The sequence below is a fragment of the Atta colombica genome, unplaced genomic scaffold (genome assembly GCF_001594045.1).
Source record: "Atta colombica isolate Treedump-2 unplaced genomic scaffold, Acol1.0 scaffold140, whole genome shotgun sequence".
Classification (NCBI taxonomy): Eukaryota; Metazoa; Arthropoda; class Insecta; order Hymenoptera; family Formicidae; genus Atta; species Atta colombica.
This window is the reverse complement of record NW_017259229.1, coordinates 1,178,245-1,194,743: the sequence shown is the minus strand read 5'-3', so window position 1 is coordinate 1,194,743 and position 16,499 is coordinate 1,178,245. Positions and strand designations below refer to the sequence as shown.

Here is a 16,499-nt window from a genome sequence, read left to right as displayed (position 1 = left end):
TTAATATTTAAGTCTAATCCATTAAATCTTTTACCTTGTGGTTGTCTACTACTAGGTTCCAACGACAAATAATACTTGGTAAACTGAAGATCTAAAAACGGAACTCTGAGTTCCAAACTGAAGGCACTGGTTGTTCTATCTGCTCTCAAACCATCATATAAATATATATCCTGTAACAATCTAAGAGATTCGTTGTGTGCGTCTGTTGCGTCAGGTGCATCTCTGAAGTAAATGTAGCCTTGTGCCAACTCATCTGCACCTTCTCCACTAAAGATCACAGTCGTCTCGGTATTCCGTTGTATGTATCTTGAAATGAGATACATCCTATAAGTAAAACATTGCAATGTTATATACAGCATGTATATACGTTATATTCACTATTATCATAGCTTTTATTATAAGTATAAAGCATCCATAAAGTTTTATCTCAAAATGTTTTCTATATCTAACGAAAAATAAATTGAGAATTGCTTTATATTTAAGACTGTAGTAGATTATCTTTTTCTAAAAAAGTAGTAAGAAAAGAAAAAAAAAATTACATGTAAAAATTATCTTTTCCTACTTTCAAATTTATAATATTAAATAATTTGGAAATTAAATTGCATGCTCAAATAAAGTACTCCACCCAATTGAAGCGCGAATAGTAGTAATGTCATATGTTTCTAAAGAATATATGACATTGTCCAGCACATTGATTACATCTTGTTTCGTAAAGATAATTTCATGATGCTCAGTTCCGATGTATTCTGCAACCTGTAACATAAGAAATTTCAGCTTTCATATAATTGTCGATGGGAAAAGAAAGAATCAAAGTATCAAAATTTCCACGAACCTGTCTAGCAGCGATGATATCTGGACTGTCATCCATACCTATTGCGAAACTCTGTATCTTATACTTTAAATTACATTCCTTCGCTTGCTTTACCAATAAAGCAGCAACTAAGCTAGAATCTAATCCACCTGACAATAGACATCCTATCCGCCTATCAGCCATCAGTCGTTTCTCCACGGCTGCTGAAAGTAGTTTTCGGATGTTGCCATGAACATCATTTGGAGTCAAAACTGTAATAGATAAAAATTTTCATATACTTTCAGTATACATGTTGCATATTAATTAGTAAATTAGTAAATTTATGTTAATGATAGATAAATTTGTTTTACGATAATTGAATATCGATTATAATTTATCTCACCATTCCAAGAGATATGTGGGAGGAACGAAGGTTTGTCGCCGGGCTTGAAATAACAGCGACTCTCTAGAAGCTTAGTTCGACCATCTTGTAAAATTTCATATTCCTCATAATATCCTGGAAAAAATGGCTTTAGCGTCCAGTTACTTTCTATGTGTTTCGATATTGCCATCAGACCCTAAAATGTTATCTTATAAAAATAATTATGCTACTTATATATATAATTAGCAAGGATTCATAATCAGAAAAGTATATTTTGTGCTAAAGAAACATAAAATCATTGGGATCTACTAAAACAGAAAAAAGAAACATAGAATCATTGGGATCTACTAAAGCTTTTTGTTATTAGTTTTAAAAGTTTTAAAATTTTTAATTATAAAAAATCCATAATCCACATGAACTTAGCATAAATCTATAGATATATAGATCGATGATTTTGTTAAATAGATAATTCTTATGTTTTTTTTTATATTGATTTTGAATATGAAATAAAATTTACAGACTCCAATTTTTTGTAATCAATATTTCTTTTTAAAAACTTACTAATAACAGCTTGTATGGAATCTTTTTCTTAATTAAAACGATTTACTTTGTAATTATTACATGAATAGAACAACTGTGAAAAATAAGATTGTGAAATATAAAATTATTTCAAATCATTATTTAAAAATTACAAAACTATTCCAATTCATTAGGATCCATATATTCCAATTATGGATTAATCAGGAAAGAAATAATCTGTTATCAATGCACCTTGCTCTCTGAACAGATAGCCAGTTGTCCATCATCTGAATATAATCTAAACAGTGGTCTTACGCCGTACGGGTCTCTGGCTATCAGTATCCTCCTCTTTAAGACATCCATCAGACAAAGTGCAAATACACCATCCAATGATTGAGCAACACTGTTACTACCAGCATAGGCATACAAATGCATGATTACTTCCACATCGCATTTAGTAGAGTAGTCAAATTGATATTGTTTTTGTAACTGCAATAGGACATTTTTACTAATAACAAAGAAATATAAATATCGCTCGAAATTTGCACAGCAAAACAATTTAATTACAACGACCAATTAAAATTTCATGTCAATCACAGTGGAATAGTTGAATGATGGAATTCTTTTCGATAGACAACAGTATTTTATGTTAAGTAGAATAAGATTTAATTTATATTGAAAAAACTCTGTGAGTCGAAATATCTATAGATTATTAATATAATGTTATCTTAATGTTAAACAATTATTTCAAACATTATTGTATGCTCATTTAATTGGTTGTTGTAATTAAAAAACATTTTAACTAATAAGAAAGATAGCAGAAAGAAGCTTCATATTTACTCTGTCGCAGTTATATATTTCTCCATTACATAGGAGGAATAAATGTGGATATTCATGGATTCTCATCGGCTGCATTCCATAAAGACTATCGACGATGGCCAATCGATGAAATCCTAGATATCCATTCTACCAAAAAAAAAAGAAATATCAACAGAAAGAACTTGCATGATCTTTCAAAAACGTACTTTGATTCTGTTATCGAACTCTATTTTAAATGCTTCTGGACCGCGATGTGAAATTTTATCGAAGTTCTCACAGATGCAGGTCATGGATTGCGCTCCCAGCCCGAATAATGCCCAGATTCCGCACATTTTGCTGTCGGCTTCCTTTGATGTCACGTGCGTGCGACTCCAGTCGGTTACGTATCGCAAAAGTCAATTGTTCTACAATAAGATAGCAAATCATAAGCTGTAAAGAATTGGCCAATCACAGTTAAATATGATACAAATGCTTAATTATTAATGGAACCTTTCGTGATATTTGTTTCTTCTTGAAAAAGAAAAAGCGAGATATTGCACGGTAACTTTAATGAAGTTCAGTATTGATAAAATAAAATTTTACAGATTACGAATTTTATTTTCTCGATGTATAACTTATTTTCTGTAAGCGTACAAAAGCACTTTCACGTAGGACGTGCATGGACTACAATTAACGATACGCTACTGTACTCCAATCTACCGACCTGCTTTATATATGCTCCAGTTCCGAACAGTGTGACGTTGGCTACAATCCATGTCACTTTGTGGCGTTTCTGATGTAATAATGTATCGTTGAGCGTCGTTCAACGACGGGATATCAAAAAATCGATCGGTATTGTCTGACAGTTATTATGATAACTATTATGATAAGTTGGAACCGTAACAAAGAAACTACTCCTATCTCCAAGTGATGATCTTTCAAGCGATCTTCTTCCGCTCAAGTATCGCTTCATATACTGATTAATATAATATGTTTATGTCTAATTTTATCAACGGTTTATGTAACTTTATCTTGGTTTAATTTACTCTTTAAATAAAGATAAAACATAAATTACGATTAATATAAGTTAAATAGATGATCTAATAAATCGGAACGAAAGTTCCGAGTGTTATTTCATTTGTATCAAGTTTAACTGCTTTTTTTTTAATTTTGACAATCATTTTATAGAGTATCTTAAAATTAATTAAAAAAGTTTGTTAAACGTGATTTAAATATACAATATATAAATAAAAGAGCAAAAAAGCCACACGCTGGATGTCGTTAACGAAATATATTTAAAAATTCCTTAAGGTGACATAAATAAACAAAAACGTTTCGACCAAAATGTGGCCATCTTCAGTATGTAAAATAATTAAATAAGTAAAATAATTTATAAATAAGTCAAAATAAAATTAGTTACATAAATAAACGCAGAACATAAAATAAAAATAATCGATTTTTCAACAAGAATTGAGCCAATGTCGATCAATCCTCGTCGATAATCTCCTCATGAGGAGAAAATGGTGGCCGAAACATTTATGTTTATTTATGTCAACTGGAGAAATTTTTAATATATGACTTTCGCTAACGACATCCAGCGTGCGGCTTTTTTGCTCTTTTATTTATTATCTTAAAATTTATTATCTTAAAATATTTCAGTATTCATTTACATATGTGAACAATTTTAGACAATTAAGGGGATCGAGTATGAGTCTTGAAACGAGATGAAAATGACAAAAGATAGAAAAAAATGTACAAAATGTTGATCAATTAAATTATAAATATCCTAATAAGTATTGGCTTATTTTTGTAATTTTTACGTCGTTTAAAGATAACAATAAACTTTCAAATGTACTTTCTCAGCTCTTTTGAAAACTGATTCAAATTTGTATTGTATTAAAAAAATCTGAGAAATTTTCTAAAAAATCATTTATTTTCATTATTTTCGGAAATTCTAAACAATTATAAAATTTATGAAAAAAAAACTCAGAAAAACTTTCAAGAATTTAATTAAAATCTTTTCTTAAAATATATTAATGAATACGAAGAAAGAAGATTTTTATTTTTTCTTAGAAAAAACAAATTATAGGTTATGTTTCTGCGGCGTTAATTACATAAAATTATCGGATCCGAGAATTTAAACAATTCAATTGAACTCTCTGTAGCGCGAAATCCCAGGAATTCCGAGGACCAACGGTAAAATAGCGACGCGTCAGATCGATAAAACAGAATATCAACCGACGTGCACGTACAGTAGCGCCACGCTGCCGCAGCGGCGACAGTGGCGGCGCAGTGAGTCTCTCGCCAACCATCGGTGGTTCGGCGCGCTTCCTCTTCTTTCCGGTCTACCCCTTTCCGTTCGATCCTCACTCTCACCGACGCGGGACGTTAATCCCCGTACATACGGCACAGTGTGACAGTATTTCGCGCGTGCTCTCGGTCAGCGCACAATCGGGAGCTTTTAGCTACTAACTGGCGTTCCATCGGTGATTCCGGATGCGGGTGCGCCGCTCGCGTCGGGTGTGTCGTAATCGTGCCGGACCGTGCCATCGAGGTACGAACGTGGACGCGAACGCGTACTCGCCGCCGGTAGCGAGCGCGGAACACGGGGGACGGGGTCAGCCACGGAGGCGGCCAACAGCGGTGGTGGTGGTGGTGGAGGTGGCGGTGGTTCTCGACTCAGCTGGCCGCTCGTAGACGTCGTCGTGAATGCTGACGACGCGCGTGGAACAACGCGGACAGTCGGCGTTCGCCGGTGCTCCGAGGAGGATGCGCGTCGTAACTTGCTGGCCGTGTTACGGCCTATAGGCGCTGATAGACGCGCGGCACCATAGCCCGCTCTCCCTCCTCTCCCCGCTGTAGGTAGGTGTATTTCATCGCTCCATTTCCATCGCCGCGAGTGCCCAAATGCGCGAGTGCGAGCGTGGGTTTTCGGATTTTTCCTGTTCTCGGAAGGGATAGAGAAAGAGAAAGGAGCAGAGACGTCTCTTTCGAGGTTAGAGTCCATGGTGTTTCGGTCTGTTTTCCGCTCTTAATCAGTGCCTGATCGAACTTCCGATGTGTACTCGACGTGTAAAGGCTATGGCAACGCGAAATAATTCAAACAGTGAGACGTAAGCGTTATGTGAACCAGTCAATCACAGTAAGGAACATAAGGCGGTAACGTAGGCTGTAGCAAATTCAAAATGTTGATTTGCTTACTGCTTATATCTCGCTACTTAACTCGGACAATACGCATTGTCTAGAAGATCTCTTTGTCGTGTCTTTTTGATACGTATCTTTCAGAAACATGTATGTCTCGAAAAACAGTCTTTACGACACCTTTTAGACACGCTTGTTGTCTGAGAAGAGCTTTTGTATGTCATAACACTTTTTAATGCATGCTCTGGCTATAACGTCTGTCACTTTAAAAAGGGAGCCGTTAGTAAATCTATTTTCTATAGCTGAACTAATATAGTATTTCTGGAATTAAAAATATATTTTGTCTTCCTACATTAGAACTTTTTTCTCACTTTAACTAAATATCAAACATATCTATTTCACTACTTGAACTATAAAAACAGATCAGTGGTACAGTTCTGATTAAATTTGAATTCGTTTCTTGAGGTTCAAGGTTTCTTTCCATTCGACGGTACCTTTTTGTTCTTCTGCATAATGAGACCAAGGTTGCCAAAACTTAAACCTTGAAATTGGATCGAAGTCTCGTTTTACTCAGAATTGTACCACCTTATCCTAACACATTTGATATTTGTTAGAAGAAAGTTCTGCGCGCACGTTTCAACGTTTCAACCCACGGCATATATCCGGTCACGTCGCGCGGCTCCGGTGAATTCGCGCGACCGGCCGGTCGATATTTCCGCTTCGTCGGTCAGAAGACACGAGGACGACGTGGCCACGCAACGTGGGACGCTTCCGTTCGCGCAGTCCGCCTCGTCCCCGCGACGACGACGACGTCGTCGGCGGCGTCGTTACTCGCTCGATGGCTCGCCGCTCCCCGCGAGACCTAACCTAACCGTCTCGTCCGCGCGCGAGTCGAATGCGAGTGAGAGAGGATCGATCGACCTGGTGGCCATCCCGGGGCGATCGGCACGTAAAACTCGACGTGAATCCACGCCGTTTGTTTCCTACGCGTCGTGGCGACAACCCGGAGTAAGCCTGGGCAGAATCAGGACGACGTCGCGGAGCATCTCGTTTTACGTACATAGATTAATTACATACATGAATTAACGGCGATATAAGAAGATCCACATCAATCACGTTTTTAGCCTGAGGTAATGGATAATATACAGTCATCCTGTGTATCTTTGTGGCTCTGTCACGTCCGTCCTTCTGACCGTTACAACCGAGACGTGCCATTGATTCGTCGCGTTATCGATTACTCCGTTTAATTATCGTAACACGTGGCTGTGGCTCGCGTGCGTCCAGTTGTACCTCACGCGGGTAGACGTATTTTTTTTCTTCTGTGAAAACTCGCTCGTTTTGTTTGAGAGTCTCATTTAAATGTTTAAATTCACGAGATCCAGGATTTTTAAATTGTTTCTGTTATTTATGTTTACAATTAGCTGAGTTATTCGCATTTCACAATTGTTTCGAATGGAGGAGTAGATATATATATTGAAAAAAATGATTTTGAAGTATCTAAAAATTTAGCTAGATAATATGAAGACAATTTTGTTGAATACGATAATTCATAACGACACTGAAGTTACTTGTTAGAATAGAATGTCACAATTTTTTGCAGATTATCATCATGTTTAGGCGTTGGAAATATCTTGATGTTCAACGTTATTTTTAGATCTAGCTGAATTTTTTAATACCTCAGCAAAATCGTTCTTTTCGTGTAACTATGTCCGTCTGCAATGTTCGTACATTCAATGCTGGAATCACTGCTTTTTGTGAGAAACTCAAATATTTAATTTTACCTGACGTTTATCACGTTTAAATCTCGTTAACAATCGACATTTTCTTCACTGAATGGAAAGAATGGTTTTGTTGAAGCATCTAAAAATTTAGTTGGATCTAAAAGTAATTTAAAAAAGAAAAATTCTATATTTTGGTCGAAGTGGTCATATTATTTAGAAATAATAGAAATAGTATATAATATATTAAAATGCTCAAATGCTGAATACTAGAATGCCAACATTTTACAGCACTATTATTGAGCAATTCAAATAATTGTTGTAATGATTCAAGAAAATTATTTTCAGATCTATATCTAACTAAATTCTTGGATACATCAGCAAAAGTTTTTTTTTCCGCGTAGTTACGACTACTTCGTACACTCATAAAATGTTAGAATTATTCCTCTTTGTGAGAAATTTAAACTTATCTACTGTTCATTAAACTCGATCTTATTAGTAATCGATATTATTATTGTTTGATATAAATGAAAAAAAAAAACAATTTTTTTACTTTGCTCTTGTTTTGCTCTCTAAAAGTTTAGCTACGTATAAATCTAAAAATAATTTTGTTAGACTATCAAACTAATTATATAATATATATATGGAACATTTAAGTTGTTATTTGCTAGATTATCAAAACTTTTTACAGCATTGTTCTCATGCTTTACATAATTTTTTTGATGATGCAAATTGTTTTCAGATCTGTAGCTAGCTAAATTTTTAGATACTTCAGCAAAATCATTTTTTTTTTGTAACTATATTCATCTACACTGAGAAAAAATGCTATTGATTCAATTAAAGTTTATATTACGAGCTGTCACTAACATAAATTAATTCATATATATTTTTATTGACGTAAAAATCTTGATTATTGAATTAATAATTTATACCTTTATGTCAATAAAAATATACATGAATCAATTAGTGACAGATCATAATATAGACTTTAATTGAATCAACAGCATTTTTTTCTTAGTGTATCTTCGTACATTAATAAGATATTAGAATCATCATTGTTCGTACGAAGTATTTTTAATTCATTTGTTGTTTACCAGATTTAATTTTGTTGGCAATCGATATTATTTGTTACACAGTGCTTATCTAAACATTTAGCCATAGATGCAGAAAATAATTTTGTTTGATCGTTAAAATAATTATAGATATAGAACGTTTAAGCTGATTGCTAAAATATCAAAACTTTTTGTAGCATTGCCATCATAGCTACAAATTTTCAGATCTATATCTAGCTAGCTAAATTTTTAACTGTTTCAGCGAAACTATTTTTTCCTTGTTTAGCTATGTTCGTCTACAATCTTTGTGCATTTATAAAATATTAGAATCACTATTCTTCGTACGAGTTTAAACTTATCTGTTGTTCATCAGACTTAGTCTTGTTAGCAGTCGATATTATCATCATTCGATATAAACGGAAAAAACAATTTTATTTTAGACAAAGAATTTGTTACTTCGCTATTTAAAAGCTTAGTTAAGAGATCTAAAAATAATTTTGATAGATTATTAAACAAATTATGTAGAACACTAAAGCTGTTTGCAAGATTGTTAAAACATTTTGTAGCATTATCATCATGCTTGATATATAATAATTACGTCTTACGTAATTATTTTGATGATACAAATGATTATTTTCAGCTCTGTATTTTTTGTTTAGCTAAATTTTTAGATACTTCATTGTTCTTTCTATGTATATACGTATGTTAACATTGATATCCTTGATATGCAATTTTATATTAATCTATTTTTTATATTGAATGAAATAGATATAAATAAATACAATAAATTTACAAATGAATGGAACGTGAAAATATTGATATGGCTTAACAGACAAGCTGTTTTAACCAAACGCAATAATTTCGTAATTGAAAACGCATTCGCTTCTTAAATACATTCTTTCTCGAGTGTCGCTTATTCACGCATAAAATACGAATATAATAAAATATTCAAACACTATCGCTGCTGGACTTGTAAAACTTAACTATGGCTTGACTTAAAAAGGATTTTCCAGGAGTGTTTACCGAGACATATAGGTATATATATTTTTAATTAGATAACACGTGAGGTCAGAGTTTTTATTACTTTCTTACGTCGCGCCGAATCAATTTTCTCGCGGAGAAAGGCTAATAATAAGGATTTATCGTCGAATAATTAATAAATAAATCGAGCTATATTTGCTGAAAGCGACGACACGTGTCGCATAGAAACAGAGACGAAATTGCGAGACAATGGCAACCTCATACCGCGCAATGTTCGCTGCACTGTTTTATTTGAAAAAAACATGTGTGAAAACGCAAGTGGGCGTTTTTCATTTGCATAACTTTTAGCGACATTTGTGTTGACTTGAATTAGTTCGAATCGATAGCTCCAGTGTAGACGAATGAGAAGCATTTATCACGTAGAAGTTAATGCGCGCGATATACTAGCAATGAGTAACTTACAGTTAGAGATACATAAAATCAATTTACTTTTCATTTACTAACGGTGAAATTGATTAAACCTAAGTCGATTCTAATTTTAATTATACACCAGATAGTTTCACGCGTTTCACGTTTCTTATATAACTGCGTAATTGATCTTTATTTTTAAGATTATATTTCTGGATTATATTTTTATCCATTTCTGAAAAGATTTTATTATATATTTCCAGTGAGTTTGTCTTGAAACTCACTGAACTTACAGACTTAAAACGATGCGAATAGATTCTAACATAATTATGTGTCGGAAACAGAAGGAGAAAAATGGATCGAAATTAATTTCTGCCTCTTTATATTACAGTTGGAAAATTTGTGTTAAATTTTTACGTATCCCAAACAGTCCTCTAATTTTTATGTTAATTTAACTTAGGATGAATACATATTATATATTAGGAAGTAACATAAATATTATGTAAAAAATTAACACGAAAAATATAACACTGTAATAATTTGTAAGCAAATTATAGAACCATATTTTTTTTAATTTAACGAAAGCAAAGACTCCACAAATTTAAAATAATATTTTTTTAGTCGAATTAACATTTATTGTTGAATTGACATGATTTATTTATTTAGTTTAAAATTTACATTTAAAATACATTATTTTTACATTATTTGTTCATTTACTCAAATTATTTTAACATTAAGAAATGTACACTCTAATATAAGTATTTAAAAAAAATCAACATAATTATAACAAGAATTTTAGGAGGGTTTCCACCACTGCCAACTAAAATTAGGTTATTTTTTATGAATTTTTTAAAGAAAATCTAGATATTATATATATAAAGATGCGAGTTTTTTTTTTAATTATTTAACATTTAAACAGCAAAACATTTTTTTTATTTAAAAAAAGATTTTAATGAATGCCTCTAAATGGCGATCGAATCATTAGGAATCATTAAAAAAACATCCTTTCATAATGTCTGTCTAACTGTCCCCTTCCCCCACTTAATCAAATAGCCAGATAACCAATTTGACTCCTCGCGAAATTCAAACTAATATAACTTTTTTCAATTTTGCTTTCACGTGATCGTTTTATGACTTTTCATCATTTTTTATGTTATTAATTTTAATAAAAAAATTTTCAATTATATAAAAAGGTTGAATTTTTATTTAATTGTCTACCTAGAAAGATCGTTGGAATCAATTTGGCTCCTTTATCTAGTTCTTCTAGTGCTAAGTGGGGGGGAGGGAGAGGCTGACGTCTCAATGCATGGTAGTTGCAAATTATCTGAAAATAAAATCCCTTCGATTTTTGTTGATTATATCATTATTCTTGATACTAAAATAAAGTCAATTGCACAAAATTTAAAAAAAGTATAGCATTAGAAAAAATTTGATTTTTATCATAACAATTTATTATTTTTTTGTTTATAAAAATTCGAATTTTTGTTGTAAGAACTTAATTCTACTACCAGACATGTACACAAGTATTAAGAAAAATAACAAGAGGTTATCTTAATTAGTTTTTGAGTTATCACTTCCAAGGAAAGACATAGTTTCGAGAAAAACATATTTAAAGTTTTATTAGTCAATTTTTTTCATGTGTAACAAACGTTTCAGTCCACTTACGATTATTCTGCAATAGGATGTAATAAATCTTCTATTTCTTCTTACAAATCGTTTTCGTTTTTTTGAAGTCAACAAAGCTCCTCCTTAATACAAAGTACAAAATTTTTACTATGTATTTTATTTTATGTATCACAATATTGTAGAATATATTAATATTACATATTAATATCATCATATTATTTTATATTATATTAATATATTTTTTATATGATATTATACTATTATATCTTATATTAATTTAGGCAATATTTCGTTTAGGTATTTCTTCTTTTCCTTTGTTTCCTGCAACTTGCAGTTTAAACAGAGAGCCGAATTCGCTGATACATAATGACGCGGATTAAATGGAAAACAGAAATGGAGATATCGCAAATTACCGATTCCGATCAACCGTACTAAACAGGAAGCACCCAAGTATTGCCGATCTTTGATGGAACGTGATCGTTTATGCACAACAGTAATAGTACAAGCGATAATGTAAATGATAACGGATACAAAATACTGTTTGTAAGTGATACCGTCATACATTTTATTATCTGCCATCTAGATAAACGTCGATTTTCTTGTTCGTGTGTTGTGTCGCCATACAATATTTTTCCATAAAGATCCATAAGCTATGTCGTTCTCGCAGAAAGGGCAGTAGATAGTATTTTAAACGTAGATAAATATAGATAATGGCCGAGTATATGTCTGTAATGACATGATAAGCGAAAAAAACAGTTTTGCTGAAATATTTGCAAATTTAATTGGAGATACAAAAAAAAATTATTATGTTGGACTATTAAAATAATTATATTTGATGCTTAAGCTGATTGCTAGAATGTTTATTTGTACCATTGTCAATTATTATTATATTTGCTATAATTATTTTAATGTTCCAACATAATTATTTTTAAATTTATAAGGTACCGACCTTGTAACTTTTTCCCTATGGCAAAAACGTAAAAAGTGAAAAACTTCATTAACTTTAATGACATGAACTTTTACTTTTCACATTGTATTTTCGCCCTAAGGAAAAAGTTACATGTTCTGTACTCTGTATAGAAACGATGGTTTTGCTGAAGTATCGAAAAATTTTGTTGGATCAAAATAATTGGAATGCTCAAATTAATTATTAGAATGTCAGAACTTATTGAACTTTTAAAACTAATTAATTGGAAGGTCCAAAATTATTTTTGGATCTATATTTATCTAAATTTTTTGACTTTTCAAGAGAATTCTTTTCATACATTTATTTCATACATTTATTATTCTTTTCATGCATTTATTTTTAAATATTTCAGCAAAATCATTCTTTTCATGCAAGATAATTGATCGCGATTGACGCAAATGAGAACAGTAATTATTTTGATGGCCTAACAAAATTATTTTCGGCTCTAAAATTTTCGATGATATTATAATTTAGCAACATCGTTTTTTTTATGTATATCTAGTCATTTTGAGATATTTGAGCAAAATCATTTTCTTCAAGATTAATTGATCACGATTGTTCCAACCGTCTTTTATTATTATCTGTCTTTTTGTTTAATAGTGTAGAACAGTACCTTACAAAACCCGCCACATAGATTATTGTTGCCATGGCTAATAGTTCGTATAAATGTAAACAATTGTGCCGAGTTTCATGGCAATCGGTTCAATTGATTATAAACATTCAGCAAAGAAAACTGTTGAGCTCTGCAAAACATTGTTTTCGAAAATTTGAGACAAAGAGGATTGGCTTTCCAATTCATCAGAGCTTAATCCAATGGATTGTTCTGTGATCTATTATGGAGTCCAGCTTGTACAATTAACCACAAGTCTGTTCATGCATTAAAAAAAATCATTAAATAAGGCATGGAACAACATTACCATTGAAAAACTTACGGCCATCATTGACAATTTTCCTAAACGGTTGCGGGCATGCATGAAGACAAAGAATGATTACATTGAATAAAGTAAGCAATCAATTTGAATATTAGTCATATTAGTACAAATATTTTCTATAAATTTCATTTCCATGTAACAATTATTAATAAAGTTATGATTATTTACAAAAAAAACGGATAATATTGAAACACTCTGTATATTACGCAAGCGAAAAAGAGATCTTCACGAATATTCGAAAGAGAAAAAGAAGAAGCGTTAGATCATTAGTGACACATTGCATATCAATGATCCATTATTATAATCGGCAATGGAAATTCTTCTTGTGCTTACACAACAATTTTATTTGATAATTTCAATTTTTTATGCGGAATCATCATTTTCCCTGTACTCATTCGATCAACAACCGGCTCGTACTATTGACGTTAACAGCGTGTAGTAATAAATATACGCGTTATTTGTTTTTCTCTTCTTAAAGACGACATTTGCACAACTTGGCTCGACTCAACGAATCCAATAACAAAGTCGTTCGCAGCGGAAATCGCCGGGATTGCTTCAGCCGGCAACGGCAGACAACGTGGCGACGAGGATTATCCCGATCGGCATCAACGAGACTCAACATCATTCTCGTTCTCGATAACGTCTCATTCGTGAAAACTTTTTGGCAGCACGTCGTACCGATGAAATTTGCAGCGTTTAGCGTTTCGTGTACCATTTCAAATTCCTTGCGTCTTTCAAAGCGGCACGCTTAATTCTTCGAGCGCACGGTAACAATCGTATTTTGTTCGTCGTTAAACACTATAGTCATCGACGAAAATCGCACGAGGAAATACCTGCCGAGCCGAGTTCGTCGATGTCTTGGAAAGTTTTCGACTCCACGATTCCACGATAAATTCCTTGAAGCCGTTCATCGTTGTGAACTACATGTTCGCGTTCAGCCTGCAAAGATGTCTTTTCCCATGTCTTGCACTCGAGTTTCATGAAGTTTTGCACTGAAAAAGGTGCCAAGGATGAGATCACGTGTGCACCTGTATAAATGACACTCGCGCAAAATTCTCAGTAAAACTGTCGCAAACGGTGTAAACCAAATAAAACGGTTTTACTGAAGTATCTAAAAATTTAACCACACACAGATTTGAAGATAATTTTGTTAGATAAAATATTTAAATAATGATACTCAATTGAGTTGTTAGAATGTCAAAATTTATCATAATGTTTGATCACCGTAGATAATTATTTTGATTGTTCAACGTAATTTTCAAATCTGTGTCTCTAACTAAATTTTTCGCTCCTTCAGCAAAAGTGTTCTTTCCATTGCCGAGAAAATTAATTAAACTTGATGAACAATAAATAAGTTTAAATTCGTGTTAGAATGGTAACTCTAATATTTTTAAAGTATACAAAAATGGCGAAAGAATTTTATTAGACTCAAAATAATTATGTATGGCACTCAAGCTAGTTTTTAGAATGTTGCTTTTGTTAAAATATTGCTTTCATAATGCTTGAGTTTCTTCCATAATTATTATTATAATCCAATAAAATCATTTTCAAATAGTACTTCAATAAAACTTCTTTCCGTTCAGCAATAATAATATCAACTGCCAACAATTAAGCCTGAATAACAGATAAGTTTAAATTCGTATCGAATAATAACTCTGTAACATTTTACAAGGGTATGAAGATTGCAAAATAATTTTGTATTTTTTCTATTTAGTCACGCGAATAATACCTTCGAGTTCCACATTAAACTGTTTTTTTTTTCTTGCTTTTGACAATCATAATTAATTGAGCGATTCTTTCGCTTGCTGATTTATTGAAAATTCTAAAATGTCTAGTGCTTCCTTTACAAAAATTTAATACTAGTAAATTCTGATTAAGTATTTATTTTGAGTAAAGCACTGTTGTTTAATTCTTTTAATATTCGAAATAAATAATTTTCAGTATTAAATTAGCCAGTATTAATTGTATTTCTGTAGAAGAAAATAGAAATTGGCAATCTGTATCCGCAATCCCTCCAGTTTGGCCTTTTTCCCACGACACACTCTCGACAATCGCTCGGGCGATTCGCGTGCCGGGATTCCTTCGCGCTCGCGGTCGCTTTACTCACTTGGATGATAATTGATACCGAGCACGTGCTTACCCGTAATCGTCACGCGCTCGAGCCAAGATGGATCGCCCCGTCGTCGACCACTTGGATGACCACGCAAAACAGCTATATAAGCGCGTACATAATAGCGTGGATTTTATCGCATTGAGACGCACGCGATAAAATCCAAGCGAAATTCTTTAAGAAATCCCTCTTTGGAGACACGCCTCATCATAATGAATTAATTATCGCTCTCATTATGCCTCAACCTTTGCAACTTCATTAGAGATAGCTGGTACCTAACAATAATCTGGCTGATTCAATCTACATAGCAATTTGATCACGAAAACTGACTTCATATAATTACGTTGGAGTCTTTAATCGTTTAGTGAATCACGAGACAAGACATGCCGACTATAATTTATATGGCTTACTATAGACAAGCGTTTAGATGCCTTGTGGCTTATTACGACCACTTATTTCGCTCAGCTTCTTTTCTCGCATTGTCGTTTGCGTAATCGTGACGGAAGCGCGGCGAGAGAGCCAAGATAAAATACGTATATTTTTTTCATCGTGCTATGTTCACGGTAGCAATTACTCTCGAAATGTTTGCCGAGTGTATCGAGGCCACGTCGAAATTGAGATGATCGAACGAGATAAAAGGGGATTTTTCAAGTTAAAATCAATTTAGAAATTTAGAAATTTTCATAGCGACAAAATTTTCCATGAACGATGCGAAAGTAGATCGCGATTGTTCAGTCGGAGTCCGTTGAAGGGTTCAACGCGTACGACGACGGTGGGCGTCGACCTTGAATCAGCTGTTTATTCTCAATGCCAACGAGTATATTAATACACCGCGTGTCCTGCAGTGAAAGACGTTGTACTCCCGGGTCGTGAGGCAACGTTTTATGGAATCTATCGAGTGCGTTATCGTATAACGAACCTCCGCGAAAGTCGCCCTCCGTATCCGTATCGAAAACACCTGTTGATTGAAGCGGGAATAATTTCGATTGTTTTTCATGTTAAGAAAGTGGAAAACTTTTATACAAAAATTGCTCGCGCATTAGTATTATAACATTGGAACTTAGTAACAAGAAGG

At 33.1% G+C, this 16,499-nt stretch overlaps 2 protein-coding genes across 3 annotated transcripts in view; one reads left to right on the top strand and one right to left on the bottom strand.

Annotated features, from left to right (window-relative positions):
- Positions 1 to 3,499, bottom strand: part of LOC108684829 (asparagine synthetase [glutamine-hydrolyzing]) — a 4,409-nt gene extending 910 nt beyond the window's left edge. Inside the window, exons 1-8 of the mRNA XM_018189339.1 lie at positions 3,214 to 3,499; positions 2,717 to 2,914; positions 2,532 to 2,657; positions 1,944 to 2,180; positions 1,194 to 1,368; positions 833 to 1,062; positions 626 to 753; positions 35 to 324 (exon numbers count right to left, since the gene is read on the bottom strand). Coding sequence (XP_018044828.1) covers positions 35 to 324; positions 626 to 753; positions 833 to 1,062; positions 1,194 to 1,368; positions 1,944 to 2,180; positions 2,532 to 2,657; positions 2,717 to 2,842 — 1,312 coding nt within the window. The 5' untranslated portion in view covers positions 2,843 to 2,914; positions 3,214 to 3,499. The remainder of the gene's footprint in view (positions 1 to 34; positions 325 to 625; positions 754 to 832; positions 1,063 to 1,193; positions 1,369 to 1,943; positions 2,181 to 2,531; positions 2,658 to 2,716; positions 2,915 to 3,213) is intronic.
- A 1,250-nt stretch (positions 3,500 to 4,749) lies between these two features.
- The window catches only part of LOC108684828 (serine-rich adhesin for platelets-like), a 78,552-nt gene continuing 66,802 nt past the window's right edge, over positions 4,750 to 16,499 (top strand). Inside the window, exon 1 of one of the 2 annotated variants that reach the window (XM_018189335.1) lies at positions 4,750 to 5,351. The gene's annotated coding sequence lies outside the window, so the exon portion shown is untranslated. Of the gene's footprint in view, positions 5,352 to 6,332; positions 6,761 to 16,499 lie in introns of those variants that run through there. The other variant, XM_018189336.1, reaches the window with a different exon arrangement.